Source organism: Trichomycterus rosablanca, chromosome 7 (assembly GCF_030014385.1).
Source record: "Trichomycterus rosablanca isolate fTriRos1 chromosome 7, fTriRos1.hap1, whole genome shotgun sequence".
Lineage (NCBI taxonomy): Eukaryota > Metazoa > Chordata > Actinopteri > Siluriformes > Trichomycteridae > Trichomycterus > Trichomycterus rosablanca.
The window spans coordinates 39310117-39336700 of NC_085994.1; the positions used below are offsets into that span (position 1 = coordinate 39310117).

The window sequence follows — 26584 nt, forward strand, 5'->3', positions numbered from 1 at the left end:
TTCTGTTCTCTTCAGTTCTCTTCTGTTCTCTTCAGTTCTCTTCTGTTCTCTTCAGTTGTCGTCTGTTCTCTTCTGTTCTCTTCTGTTCTCTTCTGTTCTCTTCAGTTCTCTTCTGTTCTCTTCTGTTCTCTTCTGTTCTCTTCAGTTCTCTTCAGTTCTCTTCTGTTCTCTTCAGTTCTCTTCTGTTCTCTTCTGTTCTCTTCAGTTATCTTCTGTTCTCGTCTGTTCTCTTCAGTTCTCTTCAGTTCTCTTCTGTTCTCTTCTGTTCTCTTCAGTTCTCTTCTGTTCTCTTCTGTTCTCTTCAGTTCTCTTCAGTTCTCTTCTGTTCTCTTCAGTTCTCTTCTGTTCTCTTCTGTTCTCTTCAGTTCTCTTCTGTGCTCGTCTGTTCTCTTCAGTTCTCTTCTGTTCTCTTCAGTTCTCTACAGTTCTCTTCTGTTCTCTTCTGTTCTCTTCAGTTCTCTTCTGTTCTCTTCAGTTCTCGTCTGTTCTCGTCTGTTCTCTTCAGTTCTCTTCAGTTCTCTTCTGTTCTCTTCAGTTCTCTTCTGTTCTCTTCAGTTCTCGTCTGTTCTCGTCTGTTCTCTTCAGTTCTCTTCTGTTCTCTTCAGTTCTCGTCTGTTCTCTTCTGTTCTCTTCTGTTCTCGTCAGTTCTCTTCTGTTCTCTTCAGTTCTCGTCAGTTCTCTTCTGTTCTCGTCAGTTCTCTTCTGTTCTCTACAGTTCTCGTCAGTTCTCTTCTGTTCTCTTCTGTTCTCTTCAGTTCTCTTCTGTTCTCTTCAGTTCTCTTCAGTTCTCTTCTGTTCTCTTCAGTTCTCTACAGTTCTCTTCTGTTCTCTTCAGTTCTCTTCTGTTCTCTTCTGTTCTCTTCAGTTCTCTTCAGTTCTCTTCTGTTCTCTTCAGTTCTCTTCTGTTCTCTTCAGTTCTCGTCTGTTCTCTTCTGTTCTCTTCTGTTCTCTTCAGTTCTCTTCAGTTCTCTTCTGTTCTCTTCAGTTCTCTACAGTTCTCTTCTGTTCTCTTCAGTTCTCTTCTGTTCTCTTCTGTTCTCTTCAGTTCTCTTCTGTTCTCTTCTGTTCTCTTCAGTTCTCTTCTGTTCTCTTCTGTTCTCTTCAGTTCTCTTCAGTTCTCTTCTGTTCTCTTCTGTTCTCTTCAGTTCTCTTCTGTTCTCTTCAGTTCTCTTCTGTTCTCTTCTGTTCTCTTCAGTTCTCTTCTGTTCTCTTCAGTTCTCTTCAGTTCTCTTCTGTTCTCTTCAGTTCTCTTCTGTTCTCTTCTGTTCTCTTCAGTTATCTTCTGTTCTCGTCTGTTCTCTTCAGTTCTCTTCAGTTCTCTTCTGTTCTCTTCAGTTCTCTTCTGTTCTCTTCTGTTCTCTTCAGTTCTCTTCAGTTCTCTTCTGTTCTCTTCAGTTCTCTTCTGTTCTCTTCTGTTCTCTTCAGTTATCTTCTGTTCTCGTCTGTTCTCTTCAGTTCTCTTCTGTTCTCTTCAGTTCTCTACAGTTCTCTTCTGTTCTCTTCTGTTCTCTTCAGTTCTCTTCTGTTCTCTTCAGTTCTCTTCAGTTCTCGTCTGTTCTCTTCAGTTCTCTTCTGTTCTCTTCTGTTCTCTTCAGTTCTCTTCTGTTCTCTTCAGTTCTCGTCTGTTCTCGTCTGTTCTCTTCAGTTCTCTTCTGTTCTCTTCAGTTCTCGTCTGTTCTCTTCTGTTCTCGTCAGTTCTCTTCTGTTCTCTTCAGTTCTCGTCAGTTCTCTTCTGTTCTCGTCAGTTCTCTTCTGTTCTCTACAGTTCTCGTCAGTTCTCTTCTGTTCTCTTCTGTTCTCTTCAGTTCTCTTCTGTTCTCTTCAGTTCTCTTCTGTTCTCTTCAGTTCTCTTCAGTTATCTTCTGTTCTCTTCTGTTCTCTTCTGTTCTCTTCAGTTCTCTTCAGTTCTCTTCTGTTCTCTTCAGTTCTCTTCTGTTCTCTTCAGTTCTCTTCTGTTCTCGTCAGTTCTCTTCTGTTCTCTTCTGTAATATTTTGTTCTGTTTTATTGGTTCTGCTTGTGGTAATATGTTGTTTTCTCTCTCTTACAGATTTACAGGTAAATATATTTTTATGATGCCACGTTTCTCTCTGTTTCTCTGTTTTTCCACTTTTGTGTATTAACGTCACTGTGTTGGTGTTCAGAACGGCAGTGCTGAGGGTCGGAGGATGGACAGAGGACGCTCACTGCCCACCGTGCTGGAGCAGAAGGTCAGATACTAATCAGAGATGTACACAACGTGGCCAAAAGTATTTGTACACCTGACCATGAGCTTGTCAGACGTCCCATTTCCAAAACAAATGCTATTAAAACAGAGTGACCTCTGTGTGATTTACATTCGCAGCATTTAGCAGACGCCTTCATTCAAAGTGACTTACAGTAGTGTGACAGTATACAGTCTAAGCAATTGAGGGTTAAGGGTCTTGCTCAAGGGCCCAACAGTGGCAACCTGGCAGTGGTGGGGCTCGAACCAGCGACCTTCTGATTACTAGTCCAGTACCTTAACCACTAGGATACAAACTGCCCTTTGATCGTTTCAGCTTTTGACTAGACTTGTGTAGGAAGTATGTCTGTGAGAATTTGTGTCCATTCAGTCAAAAGATGACAGTTTGTATTGGAAAGACAAGAAAGTCTCAGTTGATGTTCCAGTTCATTCCACAGCTGTCAGGGCTCTGCTTTTCTTCAGGTCTTTATAGAGCTTGCTTTGTGCACAGGGGCCTTCCCTAAACTGTTGCTGCAAAATTGGAAGCATATTTCCTTTGTATAATTAATTTATTACATCTGTTAGCAATTGTTATGGTTAAAACACATGAATTCAGTAATTATAGGGCGGCTCATTGGGTAGCACTTTCGCCTCACAGCAAGAAGGTCCTGAGTTTGATCCCCAGGTGTAGCGGTCCGGGTCCTTTCTGTGTGGAGTTTGCATGTTCTCCCCGTGTCTGCGTGGGTTTCCTCCCACAGTCCAAAGATGTGCAACTGAGGTGAATTGGAGATACAAAATGGTCCATGACTGTGTTCGACATTAAAATTGTGAACTGTGAATAAGAGGTGTCCCAATACTTCTGTCTGTATAGCGTATGACTGGTTCTGGGGTCGTGCCTCGCTACTGAAGCCTGAGGTGAAGCCCCGCCCCTGCGAGAATTGAAAATGAACCCAATTTGCTGGACGCTTGACCAGTAGAACGAACTGATTTAAAAAGCCACAAACTAAATAAGACAGTGGAGAAATAAATAAGATGGCCAGAATATCAGAAACGTTAGAGAAAGTGGACGGAACAGGGAATGAGCAGAAAGAACAGCTCTTTCTTTGTGGAGTTTGCATGTTCTCCGTGTCCATGTGGATTTCCTCTGGGTGCTCTGGTTTCTTCCCACAAGCACAAAGACCTGTAGGTGAGGTCAATTGGAGCTACTAAAAACTGTCCGAAGTGTGTGTGTGTGTGTGTGTGTGTGTGTGCTGTCCTGGTACTGGTGACCTGTTCAGGCTGCTTTTTCTTAATGAATGAATGAATTAATTAATAATGTTAATAGTCCTGCTCATGATGTACCACTTGTTTTGGTTTGTTCGGGCAGATTTACCCCTATGAGGTGCTCATGGTGACTCAGGGCAGACATAAGCTCCCACCCGGAGTGGACCGGACCAGGCTGGAGGTACAGCATCCAAACTGCTGGACTGATTTCATGTACGATCTTTCACTGTACTGCAGACGCACCAGCAGGGGGCAGCACTAACTAATCTCATCTCTTCTTCCAGAAGCATCTGTCTCCAGAGGAGTTTCAGACTCTGTTCGAGATGAGCATGCAGGAGTTCGATCAGCTCTCGCTGTGGAAGAGGAATGATCTGAAGAAGAAGGCGTCGCTCTTCTAGCACTACAGGCAACCAGAGTTTGTTTATAGAGGTCTTGTGTGAGTGCGCCGCTGCTGCTTGAAGGAGAACCGAGAGACGATGGAAGATGATCGTGAAAATCCACCAGCAAGAGACTGAGGGACGAACGCTTGAGTGACCTGAGGAATCGAGGTGTAACGTCACAAACGCTTGATGTCATGATGTCTGTAGTTACAGTTACTCTATCAGGAGTGAAAGTGCCTGCTCTACGATGATGATGATGATGATGATGATGATTAGATTTTATTAGATGCTACAGTAGTTTAAAATCACTTCACTGCCACTTTTGGAAGCCATGATGAGCTCTAGTAATAAATAAATGGATATAAATCACTAATTAAATGCTTAATCTGCCAGCTCTGGGTATGCGCCCATAATTAGCTCTACAGTACATCACGATATTTCTTTATTCGTTCATTTTTAGTACCTGAATCACCCTAATCAGGGTCCAAGTGGGTCTGGTGGCTCCTGAAAGACTCACTTACTGGTATCACGTGCTGCCATTTGTTCCAGAGACTCGACTGGTTTATGAACAGTCCCAGTATTACACAGTTACTTACAGTACTGTGACAGTATATACTGTCTAAGCATTTGAGGGTTAAGGGCCTTGCTCAAGGGCCCGCCAGTGGCAACCTGGCAGCAATGAGGCTCCAACCAGTGACGTTTTGATTACTGGTTCAGTACCTTAACCACTAGGCTACAACTGCCGTGCAGTATTACTGCAGGATTGATAACTAAAGAAACACACAAAACTTAGTCATGTTCATGTTATCAATCACCTTCAGGAGAGTCTCAGAGGGGCAATTGGGACCTTGTGGGGAATTTTTTTGTACATTTTTGGTACTTAAAGTACTTAAAATGAGGATTAGGGGCCCAAGAGTGGGCTTTTGGTAGTGGTGGTGGGCATTTTGATGACTAGTCTAGTACTCTAACCACTGACCTACCAAAATCCAACTGTACAAAAAAGCAAGCACAGCTAATCAGTGATGTTTAAACACCTACTGCATTAAAATGCCGGGGCAGCACGGAGGCTAAGTGGGTAGCACCGTCACCTCACAGCAAGAAGGTCCTGTGTTCGATCCCCAGGTGGGGCTGTCCGGGTCCTTTCTGTGGGGCGTTTGCATGTTCTCCCCGTGTCCGCGTGGGTTTCCTCTGGGCGCTCTGGTTTCCTCCCACTGTCCAAAGACGTCCAAGTGAGGTGAACTGGAGACACTAAATTGTCCATGACTGTGTTCGATATAACCTTGTGAACTGATGAACCTTGTGTAATGAGTAACTACCGTTCCTGTCATGATGTAACCACAGTGTAAAACATGACGTTAAAATCCTAATAAACAAACAAACAAGCATTAAAATGCTTAAATTAAATTCCTTAAGTCTTCAACTAAAAACCTAAATCTAATGTTTCAGAAATAGACTTACCGTTTCATTTAGTTCTCTCAGAGATGTTTCAATGCACGATAATCTTTCCTCGTGGGTAACAGCACATCGATTCGCATCAAACCAAATCCCAGTGTTTATATTTTCCTGATCACAGCTGCCAGCACGTTTCATCCCCTTTCATTAAGATTGCTGATTGTTTTTAGCCGTAATGGTTATGACCGGCCACGTTGTTCACACAGACGGATTTCCTGTTTGCGTCCGGACTCCATCCTGTATGCTAGACAGTGTGGGATTGTACTTTTGCTGGTGCACTAATTAGACGTGCTGTCGAGTACACTGAGCCCCGGGCTTATAGAATTCAAACCGTTTTTATTCCTGCTCTAATTCAACTTGATTCCAAATCAGCTTATCACAAGTTTCTCTAGATCTTGTATCCCAGTAGAGACGTCGCAAGACCTGCTGTACTAGTACGATGGGTCTGTCATCATAAAATCTACTTCTTTCTTTCTTTCTTTCTTTCTTTCTTTCTTTCTTTCTTTCTTTCTTTCTTTCTTTCTTTCTATCTTTCTTTCTTTCTTTCTCTCTCTCTCTCTCTCTCTCTCTCTCTCTCTCTCTCTCTCTCTTTTTCTTTCTTTCTTTCTTTCTTTCTTTCTTTCTATCTTTCTCTCTCTCTCTCTCTCTCTCTCTCTCTCTCTCTCTCTCTCTCTCTCTCTCTCTTTTCTTTCTTTCTTTCTTTCTTTCTTTCTTTCTTTCTTTCTTTCTTTCTTTCTTTCTCTCTCTCTCTCTCTCTCTCTCTCTCTCTCTCTCTCTCTCTTTTTCTTTCTTTCTTTCTCTTTCTTTCTTTCTTTCTTTCTTTCTTTCTTTCTTTCTTTCTTTCTTTCTATGATTTGGTGCGGTGAGTGTACACGACTGCCATGTGATTGTTGTTTTGTTATTTTCTTGTCGTTTAGACTTTATTAGCACATTTTGGTGAACAGTTGGCGCTTGCATTTTCTGTTCAATAAAGAATTTGAAAAAGTCGTGAGTGCTGTTTTTATAACATTGTTGTAATACAGTATAAACTTTCTCCCAGATGGAAGAACAAATGATCAGAATTTGCTTTTATGCTTATAATGAAAAGGTCAGATGAGTTTTGTATGTTGGCCCCGGGTCCACATGGGTTTCCTCCTGTCACTCCTCTCTCGGGCGGCATGGTGGCTCAGTGGGTAACACTGTCACCTCCCAGCACCTCCCACGTGTGGCGGTCCGGGTCCTTTCTGTGTGGAGTTTGCATGTTCTCCCCGTGTCTGTGTGGGTTTCCTCCAGAAGCTTCGGTTTCCTCCCACGGTCCATAAACATGCAGGTGAGGTGAACTGGAAGTATTAAATTATCCCTGACTGTGTTTGACATTAAACCTGTGAACTGATGAATCTTGTGTAACGAGTGTGTAACTACTGTACCTGTCCTCTCATTCATGTGTAAAACATGACTTTAAAATCATAATAAATAAATATCCTTCCGTCTGCTAAAACATGCAGAAGGTGGACTGGCTCCTCTGGATCGTCTCTAGCTGTAAATGAATAAATACTGGGTCCAGGGTGGATTTGAATCTGTCTGAAATATACCTACCGCGACCCTAACCAGGTTTAATCCAGTCGTATTAATGAATAAATAAATATATAAATAAATGAATGAAATATTTGAGTAGAACAGTTTTGTTAGTGTGTGCAGTAACTTCTCATGACCAGCAGGTGGCTTAAGAAGCTGGAATACATTCATATAACTCCATTAACCCTACATGAGCGCACTACATAGGGATATATCTACAGGCTTGTGCTCCCTATCTAGTGCACTCTGTAGTGTTGGTGTTGAGTTGTGTCCAGTCCCGATGTTAGGAAGAAAGAAAGAAAGGCGGAGAGGAGAAAGTCCGTGAGTTAACATCAGTACAGAGATGAGATGAAGCTCTGAGGTGCGGAGTGTAACAGCGTCCTGTTATTTATGGTGCTCAGTCGCATTGCTCCTTCATTTGGAAGTGAAGACATGAACAGGAGAGAGGACAGAGACAGTCTCAGAGAGGGATTTTAAGCTTTTTTTGTTTTACCAGCGATGGACAAGCAGAAAGGTGAGTGAATCCCTGCACAGCTTTCTGTCTTCTGCAGAAGGTTTGACCCCCCGCATCAAATCCAGTGCTGTTTTCTTTTATTCTAGTGCTAAACACATAACAAACTTTTGCATCTTTTAGTGCACAGTTAGTGTTTATGAGCTGAATTAGGGGGGAAGTGGCATGTCCAAAAGTTCCGTTAAATAAATAAAAATTGTGCACCTCATTTTGAAATGAAAAAAGTTAGTTTTTCTTAATTGAGGGGTGAAGGACATGTGAACATCTTTTTAAAACATGGAACTTACTTTCCTGGGTGTGTTTAAACTTTTGCATAACACTATACAGACTAGAAATAGATCCCAATGCACAGATTTGGAAAAGCACAATCTGTGTAAGCTCGACTTTTGGGTTTCTCTGCTGGCTTTGGTTTTATTTTGTTCGTCCATCCTAAATAAGAACTATTTTTTGAAAACAAACACATCATAAAATCCATTTTTACAAAAACAAGCAGCTTGTGGGAGGTTTTAATGGGAGTAGTGAAGAAACCCACCAAAACACCACCAAACACCACCAATAGACAGAACTATCCTCTCATGTACAGTGTGTGTGTGTGTGTGTGTGTGTGTGTGTGTGTGTGGATTTTCTAGCTGTTTGTGTTCCAGGTTGGATGTAAAACGAGTGTTTGCAGTCTTACATGCAGTCAGTTTGAGTTTGTTTATTATACAATTTATTCTTTAATAATTATTATGTAGAATTCTTACGATAGGGAAGCACATTTAATTCAATAAAGTGTGTAAAGATGAAGAGATATCCATAAATACATCCAATAGCAATACAGAATTTGTAATGATGACTATAATAGTAATAAACATATAATAAATACATCAAATGATCAATTAAATACACAATATAATCTCAAGCGGATCTATAATACATAGATACACGTAGACACAACAATAAAACATAAGTGGGATTGTCTTACGTTTGTGTGTGTGTCAAGTGAAGTCAAATTTATTTATATAGCGCTTATAGACAGACATTGTCTCAAAGCAACTTTACAAAATCCAGGACCAACAGATACAAAAACCCCTGTTGAGCAAGCCGAGGGCGACAGTGGCAAGGAAAAACTCCCTTAAAATTACAGGAAGGTGTGTGTGTGTGTGTGTGTGTGTGTGCTGGATGGAGAAGCTGGATTGTAACTCAGTTGTAGCCTAGCGGTTAAGGTACTGGACTAGTAATGGAAAGGTTGCTGGTTTAAGCCCCACCACTTCCAGGTTGCCAGTGTTGGCCCCTTGAGCAAGGCCCTTAACCTTCAATTGCTTAGACAATATAATGTCACAGTACCTCTAAATGCTGACAATGGAAATTGATGATCTGTGTGGAGATTTATGTTGACTCATTTATGATGAATTCAATGGCATTTTTAAAGTTCATCTATTATAACTTACATTTGAAGTCACTGGGTACGAACGTCTGGTCTTAAAGATCTGAATGGTTTCTTGTCTGTGACTGAATCATTAGAATAAATCTCGTACACTAATTTTGAGATCCTTCATCTGATAATTCAGTTTTTTTTTTTTATATAGCAAAGATTATATGTAAAAAATATACATGCAGCTCAACTACTACGTGTTTATCAGTATCCAGCCATATAAACGCTTTCATCTTTTGACTGAGTGGCCACAAATTCCCACAGACATGCTTCAAAGTCCTGTAAGAAGCCTTCACAGAAGAGCGTCTGGTGTTCTAGCTGAAAAGATCACACAGTGGTCATTCTATTTAAATACCATTTAGTTTTTGAAATGTGACGTCCGGCAAGCTCATGGTCAGGCGTCCAAATACGTTTGGCCATGTAGTGTATGTTTTTTTATGTCTTAACATGCTTTAGGTGAGATCTTTGCTCTGTAGACGTATTCCTAACAGAACTGATGAACAGATTGATTTCACTTTCTGGAAACAGGACCAGATTGTTATGCTACCACCAGCGCTAGTCCATCCAGCATCATTAAAACACCGCTGTGTGCGGAGTGTGTAGAGCAGCAGGAGGATCTCAGGAGGCTTGTGAGTCTGGAGGTTATTTGTGTTAGAAGTTGCTGATAGCCGCTGCTGAATGGGCTTGTGTCGGGCCGAACAAGCAGCTGTTGTAAAGCCGCACACACACACACACACACACACACACACGTGCGACGCTTAGTTCACTCTAAGGTCTCTCATCTGTCTGTCCGTCTGCTCCACCTTCAGCATTCACATTTAAAAAACACACACACACACACACACACACACACACACACACACACACTCACCAGTCACTTTATTAGGAACACCTAACCTAACACCTCTGTGTATTTATTTAATCACACAATCAGCCAGTCATGTGACTGCAGCGCACTGATCGTGAGCTTCTGTTCATCTTCACATCGACCAATCAGAACGGACTGATCCTGAGTGGTTTGGTTGTTAGTCCATGAATTCGGCGCTCTTCTACAACACACACTAACACACCAGCACCATGTCAGTGTCACTGCAGTGCTGAGAATGATCCACCACCTAAATAATACCTGCTCTGTGGTGGTGAAACTGCGTGAAAGCAGGTTAAAATGGTATGTAGAGAAACAGATAGACTACAGTCAGTAATTGTAGAACTACAAAGTGCTTCTATATGGTAAGTGGAGCTGATAAAATGGACAGTGAGTGTAGAAACAAGGAGGTGGTTTTAATGTTATGGCTGATCGGTGTATATATACATTTAAACATTGTAAAGTGCAGAGATGAGGATTATTAAATGTAAACAATGACTATTTGTGTAAGGATTTGTAGTGCGACTGAGGTTATTTGAATTTTTTGACCATGTAATATGATATAATTAAACTCTACCAGCCAAGGACCAAGACGTTTTAACTATTTTACGATCATTTTTCTGGAGTTCATGGACATTTTAGTAGCTGTTTGATCTTTTTCGACAAAGCCTCTCTGTGATGTTGAAGTTCAGATGTCTGTAACGTCCATCAGCGGCACCTCCAACTGTTCCCTGACCTCGCCGACCCTCAGTCGGTCAGAGCAGATGTCAGCAGACGCCAGCACCCCCAAAATAATGTCTCTTTATGATGTTGTGACCTACATCCTTGTATTTTAGAGAACATTGTTCTGATATACACTGCTGATCTGGACACTTGAAGATCACATTCATCATGTGTGTTTGTTGTGCATCTCGTATGAAACTGCTGCTATTAAAACCTTCACACCTGTTTTGGAATATGACTGTGGGGATTCGCTTCTATATGGTCATAAGATCTCAAGTGAAGCTACAGACTGATGTTAGCCAATAAAACCTAAATTCCGATCTGCGTTCCACGTGATTTGTTCTTGGATGGAATTGAAATCAGGACATTTGTTATTGCACTGAAGCATTGTCATACTAAAGGGAAGCAGGAAAGGGAAATCCCCAAACCGTTGCTGCACAGTTAGAAGCACATAATCCTCTAAAAACTCAATGTGTGTTGTCCAAACCAAAAAAACAGCCTCTTCTAGCTCACATTTGGGTCTGGTCGTGCTCAAACCCTCAGTGATCTGTCCATCAGTGATTCCTCTGCTGTACAGTCCAGAGGGGCGAGTGCTTTGCACCATTCCGTACACCACTTGGCATTGTGCATGTTGATCTTAGGCTTGTGTGCAGCCACAGAACGGTTGGAATCTCATTTATAAAGGTACCAATGAACAGTTCTTATGCTGACATTGCTTCCAGAGGCAGTTTGGAACTCGGTAGTGAGCGCTGTCGCTCAGGACAGATGATTTTTCAGCCCTCAGTGTCCCTCTCTGTGAGCTTATGTGTCTTAATGATGGGGTTAAGGGCCTTGTTTAGGGGCCCAACAGTGGCAACTTGATGGTGACGGGGCTTGAACCAGCAACCTTCTGATTACTACTCCAGTACCTTAACCGCTGAGCTACCACTGCTGTAATACCACTGTTGCTGCTGATAGATGTTTCACAGTACAGTGGTACAGCAGCATGTGTCCTGAGGAACATTTGCATGTTCTCCTCAGGTTCCACCGGTACTTGAATTTCCTCCCACCTCCTAAAAAGGCAGAATGCAGATTAGCTTGTGAGCGAGTGAGTAAATGAGTGAACGTGGGAGTGTTTGGTGCCCTGTGGTTGATTGGCGTTCCAACCATGCTGCCCAGTGCTGCCCAGTGCTTCTGGGTAATAGAACAGACGTCCCAGTCGGTTCGATCTGATGATGGGATCAGTGCTCAGCTCAGTTCAATCACTGGCGGAATTGATGCGGCGGCTCCGTAATTCTGAGCGCCGGGCGAGTAAGTCGGCGAGTAAGAGCCGCTAATCGCTAACGTCTGCTGATCCGACTCACGTTTCTAAACACACCACAGTGGCTCCATTCATGCCGACGTAGCTGCCGAGTGACCCGGCTTCATTATACAGCTGTCACACAGGCCAGACCGCTCACTCTTAACCCCCCCCCAACAACAAACCCCCCCCCCGTCTCTCCATTTGTTTCCTTAGTCATCGACATTTTGGGAATTCCATCACCTCCCACCGTACTGTTGAGACGAGATGAATGAAGCACTGAGAGCTCCACTGAGGTGCTGATGCTCAGGAGTCCCGCGGGGCTGGACTTTATCTCTAATGAGAAGAAGAGTAAAATAGAGAAACTTTTTATTTATTTAACTTAATTATATATAAATATATGTGTGTGTGTGTGTGTGTGTGTGTGTGTTTTATATATTAATACATACACATATACACTGATCAGCCATAACATTAAAACCACCTCCTTGTTTCTTCACTCACTGTCCATTTTATCAGCTCCACTTACCATATACAAGCACTTTGTAGTTCTACAATTACTGACTGTAGTCCATCTGTTTCTCTACATGCTTTGTTACCCCCTTTCATGCTGTTCTTCAATGGTCAGGACCCCCACAGGACCACCACAGAGCAGGTATTATTTAGGTGGTGGATCATTCTCAGCACTGCAGTGACACTGACATGGTGGTGGTGTGGTAGTGTGTGTTGTGCTGGTATGAGTGGATCAGACACAGCAGTGCTGCTGGAGTTTTTAAACACCTCACTGTCACTGCTGGACTGAGAATAGTCCACCGACCAAAAACATCCAGCCAACAGCGCCCCGTGGGCAGCGTCCTGTGACCACTGATGAAGATGAGCGACTCAAACAGCAGCAATAGATGAGCGATCGTCTCCGACTTTACATCTACAAGGTGGCCCGACTAGGTAGGAGTGTCTAATAGAGTGGACAGTGAGTGGACACGGTGTTTAAAAACTCCAGCAGCGCTGCTGTGTCTGATCCACTCATACCAGCACAACACACACTACCACACCACCACCATGTCAGTGTCACTGCAGTGCTGAGAATGATCCACCACCTAAATAATACCTGCTCTGTGGTGGTCCTGTGGGGGTCCTGACCATTGAAGAACAGGGTGAAAGGGGGCTAACAAAGTATGTAGAGAAACAAATGGACTACAGTCAGTAATTGTCTACAAAGTGCTTCTATATGGTAAGTGGAGCTGATAAAATGGACAGTGAGTGTAGAAACAAGGAGGTGGTTTTAATGTTATGGCTGATCGGTGTATATATATAAACCGTGGCGTGAACTGTTGATGTGAACTTAATAGTCGTTACTAAAATTAGCAGGTGGAAATGAAAATATTCGGAGGCTCTCAGACTCGACACGTGAAGCTATAACGAGAAACCAGACGCAGCATGTGTTAACCCACGATGCACTGGGATTACCGAGAGAAGACGCCGCGGCTATGCTAACAACAGCTGAAGCTGAAACGTTAGAATTAACTCGAGGCCCCAGGGAATGATGGGAATTCATAGCAGCGTCGCGTGATACGGGCAGCTGGCGTGAGCCAGACGTGTTGAACTTTATTTCATTGAATGATCACAATATAATGATTATATTTAATTATATAAACATGCATGAACCAAAATATTAGGAGATGAACGACCTGCTGGTAGCAGAAACTATCTGGACGTCTTCAGAAGAAGCACATGGGGTGTAACAGCGTCTCTGAGGCAGGTACAGTGATACTGTCCCGGCTTGATCAGTGTGTGTAAAGGTATTCATCATGAAAAGCAGGAAGCCTGGACGGATCAGAGACCTTGATGTGTCTGGCTGAAGGTCTCGTCCCTGGTCGGGAGTTGACGTCTGGTTAGCGTGTGTTTATTTAGTGAGTTAGCAGCTAGGGTCAGAACTGTCACCCGAAAGCTAATGTTGGTTTAGTTCAAACGAAAACCTGAGCTGGATTCTGGTCCTCGGGGTCCTACTGCAGCGTCCCTGTGTTTACTCCGCTATAAGGGAAGTTCATTTGGTTGAATCCCTTCATTCGTAAATGTCAAAAAGCGTCTCTTTGCTTTCTAAACTAACTAGGGAACTAATGAACCTTAAACATACACAGTGGTACCTTGTAACTCGACGTCCCCTAAACCCTTCGTGCAGAAATATGTACCCTTAAACTCGGCTCTGCTTCGGCTGTGTGAATATGAGCCGAATCTGCATTAGTGTGGAATAAGCGTCAGATCCAGGGTTACAGCTCCACGTGTATCTGTGTTTATCTGAATTCTCCTCCCTGTTTCACTTTTAAACTTGTGTTACAGCAGCTTCTCCCAGAGTCTAAAACGCTTCTGGTTTAAAATAATGCTTAATGGCCGCACGCGCTGGAACCAGAGCTGGATCTTGAATACATTGTGTCGAACCTCAGCTCTGCCTGCCGGCTAAGGCTGAGCGGCCACATGAACAACGATTGGCCTGTTGTTCAGATATGGGCGGGTCTAAGCCGGATGGGGTCTCTCTCTCCCATGACTGGTGCAAATATGACCTCGGCTGGCTGATTGATGGCGCCTGCACAGAGATGAGAAAAGAGTGCTCTCAGGGTTTGTCTCTCCGTACACAGTGCTGAGCTGCACTGCACTCTTCAAAGTGTATACGGATGCATAAGGATGCTGCCCACGTGTCGGAGGGGGCGTGGGTTAGCTTCGTTCTCCTCAATCAGAGCAGGGATCGGCATTGGTGGAGAGGAAGCATGACGCAATCGGGCAATTGGATGCACTTAAAGGGGAGAAAATGCATAAAGAAAAATATATATAAATAAATAAATAAAGCTTAACGTGATTTAATGTAGTAAAAGAAGGAGACAGGAGCACTAAACTTCTCTTCATTATTACTGCTCATAAGTTCCTCCACTAATCACATTCCTCACTCGCTGTTTTACTACAATAAGTCACGTTAAGTTTTAAGTGGTTTTGCTTTTGCTTCTCGTGTGAATGTGCCGGTACTGAAGATCAAGCATCTTCATGATTAAAGAAACAATAAAGAAGTAAAGCTAAAGTGCAGCTTTTATTGTATTTAACTGTTTTTAATTGTATTTCAGTGTGTTTATATTATATTTGTGTTATATTCTGTCTATAAGTGTCAAAAACAACCTCATTATTTTACTTTAGCCTAAAATATACGTAGTTCCATGAGATCATGGACGCATTAACAGGTTTCCCAAACATCCTTATGGGAAAAAATACCTTTAAAACTCGACGCCACTCCCAGAACCGACTGACGTTGAGTTTCTGGACGTTCGCTGGTCACTTTCACATCGTCTATAATTTTCAGCAAAGATTAATCACACGTTAGTCTGAAAGAATCCTGCTCGTACCGTTTGCTGCTCTCAGATAACACTCCGGCCGTCTTAACCCTCAAGTCACGCCGTGAATGATGGGTAAAGTTAACTGTTGACTTCCTGTGTAGTGATGAAGCTTCACTCACGACTTCCTACAGTCTGAAGTTCCCTTTCAATCTTACGACTTCACTCCCTACGTGTCCAGATTCCTGGTGTAGTCCAGTTCACAGGGAACCACTGGGGTGATTCGGAGGCACCTCTGGACTTTCCTTCATAAGTACGAATCTGTTTCTGTTATAAGAAGCTGTTTCAGTATTTTTCATGATTATAAAGTGATTAAGTAAAAGAAAATCCACTGAAGCCTCGTACATGTGGAATGAGGGTGAAATAGATCGTGAGGGTCTCGTTTTGGGACTCATCTGTGTCTCTCTGGTCATCCTGGCGTCTAAAGTCACAACCTGATGTTAACTGGCGACTCAGTGACCTCTGACCTCGGTGTAGCCTGTGTGTGATGTGTTACCCAGGCTGCGCTCTCGTGGCGTGCCCTCCGTGAGGCATTTCTCGTGGTTTTGTGATGTTTGTTTGGGCAGAATGACTGAAGCCACGTTAAAGCTTCTGACCCCAAATAAACCCGTGGGAATTCTGATGTTTACTCCAGAGCTCTCAAACCACCGACCGCTGCTACTACACACTTCTGCTTATATACACACTGCTGCTAAACACTGCTACTGCTAAACACTGCTACTGTTAAACACTGCTAAGATACACTGCTAATATACACCAACACTGAACACTGTAACTACACACAATGCTACATATTGCTAAACACTGCTACTGTGCTCTGTAATTACAAACTGTACGACACAATGCTACGACACACTTTTGCTTATATACACACTGCTACTAAACACCGCTACTATACATTGTAACTACACACTACTAATATGCACTGCTGCTATACAGTTACTGCACACTAATGCTACACTGTAGCTACACACTGTTACTGTACACTGTAACTACACACTACTGCTACTTAACATTGTAACTACACACTCCTGCTATATACTGCTACAATATACAGTTACTACACACTACTACTAAACAGTCACTATACACTGCTACTATACACAGTTACTACACACTAATGCTACACTACAACTACACATTGTTACTATACACTGTTACTGTACACTGTAACTACACACTACTGCTACTACACACTGCTACTAAACATTGTAACTACACACTACTACTATACACTGTAACTATACACTGCTAGTATACACAGTTACTACACACTAATGCTACACTACAACTACACATTGTTACTATACACTTACTGTACATTGTAACTACACACTACTACTATACACTGTAACTATACACTGCTACTATATACAGTTACTACACACTATTGCTACTACACACAGCTACTAAACATTGTAACTATACACTGCTAGTATACACAGTTACTACACACTACTGCTACTGCATGCTACTGCCATACACTGCTACATCACATGACTACTACAGTGTAACTACACACTACCGCTACTACGCACTGCTACTATATACAGTTACTACACACTACTACTAAACACTGTAACTATACACTGCTACTATATACAGTTACTACACACTACTACTAAACACTGTAACTATACACTGCTACTATATACAGTTACTACACACTACTGCCATACACTGCTACTACACATGACTACTACACTGTAACTACACACTAATACTACATACTGCTACTGTACACACTGCTACACTCTACTACACACTGCTACTGTATCTGTAACTACACACTACTACTATATACTGCTACTGTATCTGTAACTACACACTACTACTATATACTGCTACTGTATCTGTAACTACACACTACTACTATATACTGCTACTACACACTACTGCTACTACATTGTAACTACTACACACTTCTGCTCCACACTTTTCTATACACTACTACTGTTCACTGTCACTATACACTGTTATTATACAACACTATACACGCTATACAACATTTACATTTGTGTCATTTAGCAGACACGTTTATACAAAGGAACTTTAAATAGTGACTGATACAATGCAAGTCTTGGCGGTTAGGGGCCATACTCAGGGACCCAACATTGCAACTCGGCAAAGGTGTGGCTTGAAGCATCGACCTTCTTTATGTGGTCAAATCACGTCGTCTCAAAGCAACAATGTAAACCAATGTATTGTTTCCATCATTTTGTCCACCACCACCATGTGTGTTTACTGTATGTTTCAGTCGTGGTGAGGAACGTACGGCCTGATGAAAGTTTCTCCTGAAGAAAATAAACAGAGTAATTATGGAACAGGGGGGAGAGAGAAATACCAAGAGCTCAGTGCTGATCCCACATCTGGTGGGCTGGAGCGAGCGAGCCGTGAGTCCATGTGAACGGCTGAAGCGCCGTCTGTGTGTGTCCACAATAAATTATGAATCGACAGCAGTTCTCATGAATCTAAAGCGCCTTTTATGAGCCGACGTGATTCATTCCAACCAACTCCAGTCACTCTTTAATACTGGAGCAAACTGGGAAGTAGTTGTGCTGCACTGATGATCCTACAGTCTAAAAAATGAGTTAAAGATATACACTGATCAGCCATAACATTAAAACCACCTCCTTGTTTCTACACTCACTGTCCATTTTATCAGCTCTGTAGTTCTACAATTACTGACTGTAGTCCATCTGTTTCTCTACATACTTTTTTAGCCTGCTTTCACCCTGTTCTTCAATGGTCAGGACCCCCACAGGACCACCACAGAGCAGGTATTATTTAGGTGGTGGATGATTCTCAGCACTGCACTGACACTGACATGGTGGTGGTGTGTTAGTGTGTGTTGTGCTGGTATGAGTGGATCAGACCCAGCGGTGCTGCTGGAGTTTTTAAACACCTCACTGTCACTGCTGGACTGAGAATAATCCACCAACCAAAAATATATCCAGCCAACAGCGCCCCGTGTCCTGTGACCACTGATAAAGGTCTAGAAGATAATTGTATAGTAAAAGTAATTGTATAGGTTTTTCTGGTCGTTTACTTAATTGATTTTAAAAAACTATTTTTTAAGGTCTATATAATTGTATATACATTTTATATAGATTTGAAGTTATAACACCAAAGCAAGGCTCTTTTCTGGAGCGGGCCCCACTTTTGGGCCCATCCTGGACGTGGGCTGCAAAAGTTGGCGGGTGGGTGCTTCTCATGCATTGCCGTCCTGGCACCCTAGACCAGCTTGTCTTATTGTGACAACAGTTTCTCAGTTCTGCTCTGTCCCTCTTCTGTCCACGTTCTCCTTTGTTAGTTTGTTTCCGTTGTTTTGGCCACCTCTTATTTTCTGTTTGTGGCTTTTTAGCTCTAGTGTTATTCTACCTTGGTTAAGCATCCTGCACTTGCGGGGCTTCTCACGCCCTGTTATTCTTCCTTTCTGACAATATTATGAAGCTAATTATTCTAAACTTAAAAAAACCCTACTTCCAAAAGCAGCTCCTTAGTTCACAAATCGTTTCTGAAGCTTAAAATAGCCGAAGCGCTCCGATTTGTGCTTTATAATGTGGAATGAAATGAAAATGAATGATGTTCAGTGTGAGCGAATTAAAGAGGGTCGCAGATGATGAGTCCCTTGGTTTTTTTTGGGTGTATGAGGGGGCTAAATAATCAACAGAAGTGTCTCTGTGTCCCTATAAATCATCAGCACAAAGCAGAGAAATCTCCTTTCAATCAGATTCACAAAGCCTGCAGGCGGATATTCAGACAGATCCGACGTGGGTGCGTTTCTAACACAGACGAGCTTCTCGGGTTTGTTACTGTTTGTATAGCGAACGAATCTGATTCATCTTCACAACTTCACATCCATACGACTCTGAATCACCTGCAGAATCATGAACGATAACCAGGCGACTCTTCTGATTCCGCAGTTTTGGCTCGGCTGGTTTCGGACCTGCAGTCGTTCCTTCAGGTTCTGGATGGCGAGAACCTCAGCTACATCGCTCAGGCCCAGAAGAAGTCCATCTCAGAGCTGCTGTCCAAACTCCAGGAACAGAAGGACGCACCAGGTGAGATGACCAAGCTCTTTACTGACTGAGTCGGTGCATGATTATGTACCGAGAATGTCCAGAGCTCACTGAAGCGTTTAAAAGAGTCGATTTGAACAAACGATTCCTTTATGAATCCCTTATGGCATCCGTATTACATAGTGAAGGCAGAGGGACCCCCAGAACACCCCCCCCCCCCCCCCCCCCCCACACACACACACACACCCCGATGCTTTTAATAGAGTCACACTTCCGCAGCAGTGTGTGAAGTGTTTCAGTAAAGTTGTGTGTGGGTGTGGTCGGGTCACCCAGGGGTCAGACGGGGCACATTCAACACTGAAACTATCTGAAGACTTCCACTGCTGCCTCGCTGTAAATTCTTCTGCGGTCGTAAAAAAAACACCACAACACCAAACTCTGTTCCAGCTGTCAACAACAGATCCGCTGCAGATCCGCTCAGGTCCATTTAGATCCTCTTCAGATCCGCTCAGGTCCATTCCTGTTCTACTCAGGTTCATTCAGATCAACTCAGGTCCATTCAGATCTGCTCAGATCCATTCAGACCCACTGCAGATCCATTCACATCTGCTCAGGTTCATTCCAGATCCACTCAGTTCAATTCCAGATCTACTCAGGTTCATTCAGACCCACTGCAGATCTACTCACGTTCATTTAGATATACTCAGGTACATTCAGGTCCCTATTCATGTTTGAAGCAAGCTCTGTAAAGACAAGTGTCCAAAAACTTTTGGCTGTATAGTGTATGTATAGTGATCAGTATGACTGTAAAATGAATGTTTCATAAATAAACTGTTTACTGTGTGTGTGTTTGTGTAGTGGAGGATGCCGAGTACATGATCATGAACTGTCCCTCTGAAACCCCCAGCAATGATCTACGAGATCAGACGTCTGCTGAGTGGCGCACGGTAGGTCCGATCTCCTCAACATCATCACCACTATATCTGCTCCAACCATTTTTACCACCAATCTGCACCTAATCACTCCCATTAGGCAGCGATTACAGATGTAGGTCTGCTTGGATACAAGTTTTGCACATCTGGATTTGGGCAGTTTATCCCATTCTTCATGGCAGAACCTCTGAACTACCATCTTCAGGTCGCTCCACTGATCTTTGGTGAGGTTTAAGTCTGGCTTTTGGCTGGGCCACTCAAAGACTCGGTCCAAAGCCACTTCAGTGTTGTTTTGGCTGTATGATTCGGGTTATTGTGGTGCTAAACGGTGAACTGTCACCTCAGTCAGTTTTTCTGCACTTTGGAGGAGGTTTTCTTCAAGAACTGTCCCTGCCTCTAAGACGCCCCCCCATAGCATCATGCTTCCAGCACCATGTTTCACAGTAGTGATGGTATAAGCCAGGTAATATTTAGTGCCTGTTTTGAATGCCAGACGTAGTGCTTGCTGTTAGGTAGGGGCACCAAGTACACACTGGTTTTGATTCACCCCTCGTACTTTGATGTGGTGACACTGGGCGTATCCCAAATCCTGATGAGAAGAGTTTTTATTAGAACGTTAGTAGTGCTGGATGAGATTATGTGTGTTATCACCACCTGGACGAAGCTCCCGTGTGTATTTTCGTGAAGGTTTTACGGGACTTGGGCTGTTGGATGTGTGTATTTTAGGACACACTGGCCGTGTGTAGGTAATGACAGGCCTGTGCTGTGTGTGTTGTGGGATTTTCTGTATTGGTTAAAAATCCCAGAAGCTCCGGGTTGTACCGCCGCTGTGTTGTGGTCGGCCAATGAGAGGTTAGGAGGCAGCGCGCCGGCCCCGAGCTGTGTCGAGGTCAGCCAGAGAGAGTTTTCCATCTGCGGTGCGGCTGATCTGCGGATCCATTTATCCGTCTCACCCAGGGGTCCTGCCTGAGGTCAGAGGTCACACCCTACCCATAACTGAGGCCTTCAGAGTGGCTGAATAGAGGTAAACAACAATCAGAGTGTGTGAGAGTGTGTGAGAGTGTGTGAGAGTGTGTGAGAGTGTGTGAGAGTGTGTGAGGGTGAGTGTGTGAGTGAGATGAACATGAGATGCACAAAGAAGAATCAAAAGTTTGGATTGAAATGTTTGGATGGAGACGTTAGGATGTAGATGGATAGAGACACTCAGATGGAGATGTTTAGATGGAGACTTGAATGGAGATGAATGGAGATGTTTGGGTGGAGGTGGGTGGAGACTTTTGGATAGAGTTTGATAGAAAAAGATTTGGATGGAGACATTTGGATGGAGGTGGATTGGAACTCTTGGATGGTGGGGGATAGGGACACTTGGATGGAGATGTTTGGATGGAGGTGGATAAAGACGTTAAGATGGAGATAGATGGATACACTGGGATGGAGAAAAAGATTTGAAAAGAGAAGGATGGGGACAATTACATGGAGATGCATGGAGATGTTTAGATGGAGATGGATGGAGATGTTTAGATGGAGATGGATGGAGATATTTAGATGGAGATGGATGGTGATGTTTAGATGGAGATGTTTAGATGGAGATGTTTAGATGGAGATGGATGGAGATATTTAGATGGAGATGGATGGTGATGTTTAGATGGAGATGTTTAGATGGAGATGAATGGAGATGTTTAGATTGAGATGGATAGAGATGTTTAGACGGAGATGGATGGAGATGCATGGAGATGTTTAGATGGAGATGGATGAAGATGTTTAGATGGAGATGGATGGAGATGTTTGGATGGAGATGGATGAAGATGTTTAGATGGAGATGGGTGGAGATGGATAAAGATGTTAAGATGAAGATAGATGGATACACTGGGATGGAGATTGATAGAAAAAGATTTGAATGGAGATGGATGGGGACAATTGGATGGAGATGCATGGAGATGTTTAGATGAAGATGGATGGAGACTTTTGGATGAAAATGTATGGAGATGTTTGGATGGAGATGGATGGGAACTCTTGGATTGTGGGGGATGGGGGCTCTTGGATGGAGATGCATGGAGATGTTTGGATGGAGAAATATGGAGACTCTCAAATAGAGATGGATAGAACAAGGTTTGGATGGAGATGGATGGAGATGGATTAAGACTTTTGGATGGAAAAAGCTGGAGATGTCTGAGATAAACCTGTAGATGGATGGATGGACGTTCCTTTCACATCGCCAGTTTTGACTCTTAATGCTTTATAAGAAACCTAGTTTCACACCAGTTGCTTTACTGGTTTCTAGAAGTCCAGCTTTTAGATCTTCTGCAGAATCCTCGAGGAAGTGAAGAGGGGGAAGTTTATCTGGGACAGGAAATGCTGTATTTATCCAAAAGGCCCATCTTAATGCTCCGGGCTGCGCTGCCGTCCTATTGGCCGAGAGAAAAGGAAGTATACGTTTTGCATGGTTAATTATTTCTGTGTACGTGATGGGGTGGGGTGGGGGTACAGCGACCCCCCCCAATGGGACGATAGGGAGATAAAGGGAGATAAAACACCCACACTGAGGGAAAGGAAGTCAGGCGGCGAGGGTCGAAGCTCTAGAGACGATGAGGTCAGTGCCAGCATCGCGCCAACGTCGGGCAGAGGAACCGTCCAGAAACAAAGTGAAATGATTTGAATGGACCTTCGAAATGGACAAAATTATGTGGACAACCTTCTAATCATTACGTTCAGGTGTTTTGGCCACACCCATCGCTATTATGGCGTTCCATTAGGACGTAGCTTGATGGGGTTGGTGGAGAGGAACTCCAGGAACATCAGGAACTCCAAGGCGCTGACCTCAACCCCACCTTGATGAATTGAAACGTCGATGGTGAACCAGTAGTTTTGGTGACCTCTCAGACTCTCTTCAGACTCTTCCAGCTCTTCTCTTTGTGACTGAATGATTGTTTCATGTTTGGGGGGGTGGGGGGGGGGCAGAACTGAGATGGCGTGATAGAACACCCACCCTGAGGGAACGCAGCTACCATGATGAAGTTCTAGAGGTGATGAGGTCAGTGCCAGCCGAGCAGACAATATCTCCTGTCCTGAGATGACTGAGCGTGTGTCCTTCCGGTCCTGTTGATGTTTGTCTCTATAACACACACACAAACACACACACACACACACACACACACACACACACACACACACACACAGGGTTCTTTCATCTCTGACCCGCACTCATGTATCTGATGAAGGGAACGTAAACGCTGGGATCCTCCCTAAACCACAAACATAAAAACAATGCAGAAGAAAAGTCACATAAACACTAAAAAATTTAACGCTGAGATTTATACACAGACTAACCCCACTGTGTGTGTGATGTTTATGAAGTGTGTGTGTGTGTTAGTAATGAGTTGTGTGTATGTTGTGTGTGTGTGTGTGTGGTGTATATGTAGTATGTATGCATTGTGTTGTGTGTATGTGAGGTGTGTGTGTATGTGTTTATGATGTGTGTGTGGTGTGTATGTAGGGTGTGTGATGTGTGTGTGTGTGTGTTTGTAGTGTCTCTAGTGCGTATTCAGTATGTATGCACTGTGTGTGATGTGTGTGTATGGTGTATGGAGGGTGTTTGATGTGTGTGTGGTGTGTATGTAGGGTGTTTGATGTGTGTGTGATGTGTGTGTATGTAGGGTGTTTGATGTGTGTGTGATGTGTATGTAGGGTGTTTGATGTGTGTGTGGTGTGTATGTAGCATGTATGCACTGTGTGTGGTGTGTATGTGGTATGTGGGGTGTGTATGTAGTGTGTATTATGTGTGTGGTTTGTATGTAGTGTGTATGTGTTTTGTGTGGTGTGTTAATGTGTATAAAGTGTGTGAATGTAGTGTGTGCTGTGTGTATGCTGTGTGTGTGATGTGTATGTAGTGTGTGTGTGTGATTTGTAGTGTTGTGTGTGTGGTGTATATGTAAGGTGTGTGTGGTGTGTAGATCTATATGAAGTGTGTGTGTATTTGTGATGTGTTGTGTGTGTGTGATTTGTAGTGTGTGTGTGCGGTGTATATGTAAGGTGTGTGAGGTGTGTGTGGTGTGTAGATCTATATGAAGTGTGTGTGTGTATGTGATGTGTTTGCTGTGGGTATGCTGTGTATGTGTGTGTGTGTGTGTATGTGTGTGATTTGTAGTGTGTGTGTGCGGTGTATATGTGGGGTGTATAAGGTGTGTGGTGTGTGGTTCATCTATATGAAGTGTGTGTGTATTTGTGATGTGTTTGCTGTGGGTATGTAGTGTGTGTGTGATTTGTAGTGTGTGTGTGCGGTGTATATGAAGGGTGTATGAGGTGTGTGTGGTGTGTAGATCTATATGAAGTGTGTGTGTATTTGTGATGTGTTTGCTGTGGGTATGTAGTGTGTGTTGTGTATGGTGTGTATGTATATAAGTGTGTGTGTATAGTGTGTATATAAATGTGTGTGTGTGTATAAGGGTGTGTGTGGTGTGTATGTATATAAGTGTGTGTAGTGTGTATATAAATGTGTGTGTGTATAAGGGTGTGTGTGGTGTGCGAGGTGTGTATGTGTGTATGAAGTATGTGTAAGCAGTGTGTGTATGGTGTATGTAGGGTGTGTGTATGTGTGTGGTGTGTGTAAAAGTGTGTGTGTGTGTGTGTGTGTGTGTGTATATATATAAGTGTGTGGTTAGTGCTACTTAAAGAACTGCTCGTTTTGTGGGTGTGTCCTCAGTCGTTGGGTCCTTCGGTTCCTCCGAGGCCTCCGTGTCGCTCCAGTGAAGAGGAGGACTGTTATGAGGAGGCGGAGCCTTTTATTCCAGCCAATCAGTCTACAGGTGAGTCAAGCCACACCCATTATTGGTGTAAATCACACTCTTTCCTTTTCTGATGTCCCCTGGTCTGTGTCTCCGCCCCCTCAGATAAGCTGGACTCGGACAGCAGTCACTACGAGTCCTACGGTGAGGAGGAGGAGGAGGAGGATTTCGTGAAGGACAGAGCTCATTACATCCAGTGCAGCTCGTCTCAGCTGAGTCTCCGCCCACTTCCCGAGTCCAGGATCTGTGGCTACCTGTGGAGGAAGAAGTGGCTCGGACAGTGGACGCGGCAGCTCTTCATCATCAAACAAGACTCACTACTGGTGAGAGGAAAAACGAAATCATATAAAGTGTAGTTTTCAGAGCATCTGTCACATTTCCTGCCTGCAGGCAGGCCAGTCTAGCACCTGCACTTTCTTACTACAAAGCCACACTGTTGGAACACGTACAGAAGGCAACACAAACAATGCATCGAGACATCATTTTAATTAATATTAATAAAATTGGCAATCTGGTCCCACTGTGGTTTACAAGATGTAACGTAAAGCCTCCACAAGGGGGCGTTCATCTTCGAGTTCATTTTGTGTTTATGTGCCTGTTAAAATTACTTTAATTTATTATTAGATGGACGCACATGTTGCTTAAAAATATTTATGTCCACGCCCCCTGGGTTTTCCTTCTGAAAGTCTGGGTTGCCGCGGGCGGTGGATTGAGTAGCTGGCGATTGTGAAGACTCAGCTTTCATACTTTTCCTTTTATCTATATTGTTCTACCTTTGTGGGTTTTTCAGGGGTGTAGCACTGGCGCCCTGTGGGGCAGGGTTCGAATTTTGGCTGGTGCTATCAGCCGGCCAGACATCTACACAGACACGATTGGTTACGTCTGAGGTCAGTCCAAGGTGTTTCTGCCCTGCGCCCAGTGTTTGCCTGCTGCCAGCCTGACCAGGATCAATATTTTGGAACTGAGTTTGTATTTATTGTCAGTTTGCTCTAGCAGTCACAAGAGGCTTGAAATTTACACAGAGAGTCTGCCATGTTTGCATTTGTGAGCATTACAGATGTGGGTGGAATGTAAACAAACCGACCTGACTCTGTGATCTTTAGGTTCTACTTTCTCACTTTTGGTATACACTTCAGACTATCCTCAGCTAAATTGCAGCCGTGTGTGTGTGTGTGTGTGCGCTGCAGTGCTTTAAATGTGCTAAAGACCTGAATCCTCTGCTGGAGATGAAGCTGGTGGGATGTCAGGTGGTCTACAAGTCCAAACACAGTAAGAAGATGCAGCACGAGCTGAAGGTGACGGCGGGATCAGCCACTCTCATCCTGGGCTTCCAGAGCTGCAGCCAGGCCGAGGAGTGGAGGAAGGTGCGTATCCCAGTGTTCGTCTTTTCAGACGTCTCAAACGTCTCTGTTGTGTCTCACAGGTGTCTCATCTGTGTGTGTGTGTGTGTGTATAGCACAGCTGTACTTTATGGGTTGTCTCATATTTCTCTCAATGTCTCATTTGTGTCTCATCTACAGTATGTCTTATTTGTCTTTGTATTTGCGTTTACTGTGTTTTGATGTCGTGTACACGTCTCACACAAGTTTCATTATCGTCTCATTGACATCTTGTCTCCTGAGTCTCACCTGCGTCTCTATGCATCGTGTATCCTCTGTGTGGCTCTCACCTTACTTATGTCTCATTTTTGTCTTTGTGTGTTGCTTATATTATGTGCACTCATATTATGTGTCTCATAAATGTCTCGTCTACATCGTATCACACATATGTCTTATAATCAAAGTAGTGTGTCTCAAATATGTCTTAGCTGTCTCGCTGATGTTCTGTCTACAT

General features: G+C 43.4%; 2 protein-coding genes across 2 annotated transcripts in view; both read left to right on the top strand.

Annotated features, from left to right (window-relative positions):
- The window catches only part of LOC134318599 (dematin-like), a 33616-nt gene extending 27334 nt beyond the window's left edge, over nt 1-6282 (top strand). The window contains exons 14-17 of the mRNA XM_062999600.1: nt 2049-2056; nt 2143-2208; nt 3568-3645; nt 3749-6282. Coding sequence (XP_062855670.1) covers nt 2049-2056; nt 2143-2208; nt 3568-3645; nt 3749-3862 — 266 coding nt within the window. The 3' untranslated portion in view covers nt 3863-6282. The remainder of the gene's footprint in view (nt 1-2048; nt 2057-2142; nt 2209-3567; nt 3646-3748) is intronic.
- A 1066-nt stretch (nt 6283-7348) lies between these two features.
- The window catches only part of si:dkey-220o5.5 (actin filament-associated protein 1-like 2), a 27045-nt gene continuing 7809 nt past the window's right edge, over nt 7349-26584 (top strand). Inside the window, exons 1-6 of the mRNA XM_062998195.1 lie at nt 7349-7364; nt 18943-19080; nt 19897-19985; nt 24670-24772; nt 24857-25074; nt 25939-26115. Of these exons, the coding sequence (XP_062854265.1) occupies nt 7349-7364; nt 18943-19080; nt 19897-19985; nt 24670-24772; nt 24857-25074; nt 25939-26115 (741 nt within the window). The remainder of the gene's footprint in view (nt 7365-18942; nt 19081-19896; nt 19986-24669; nt 24773-24856; nt 25075-25938; nt 26116-26584) is intronic.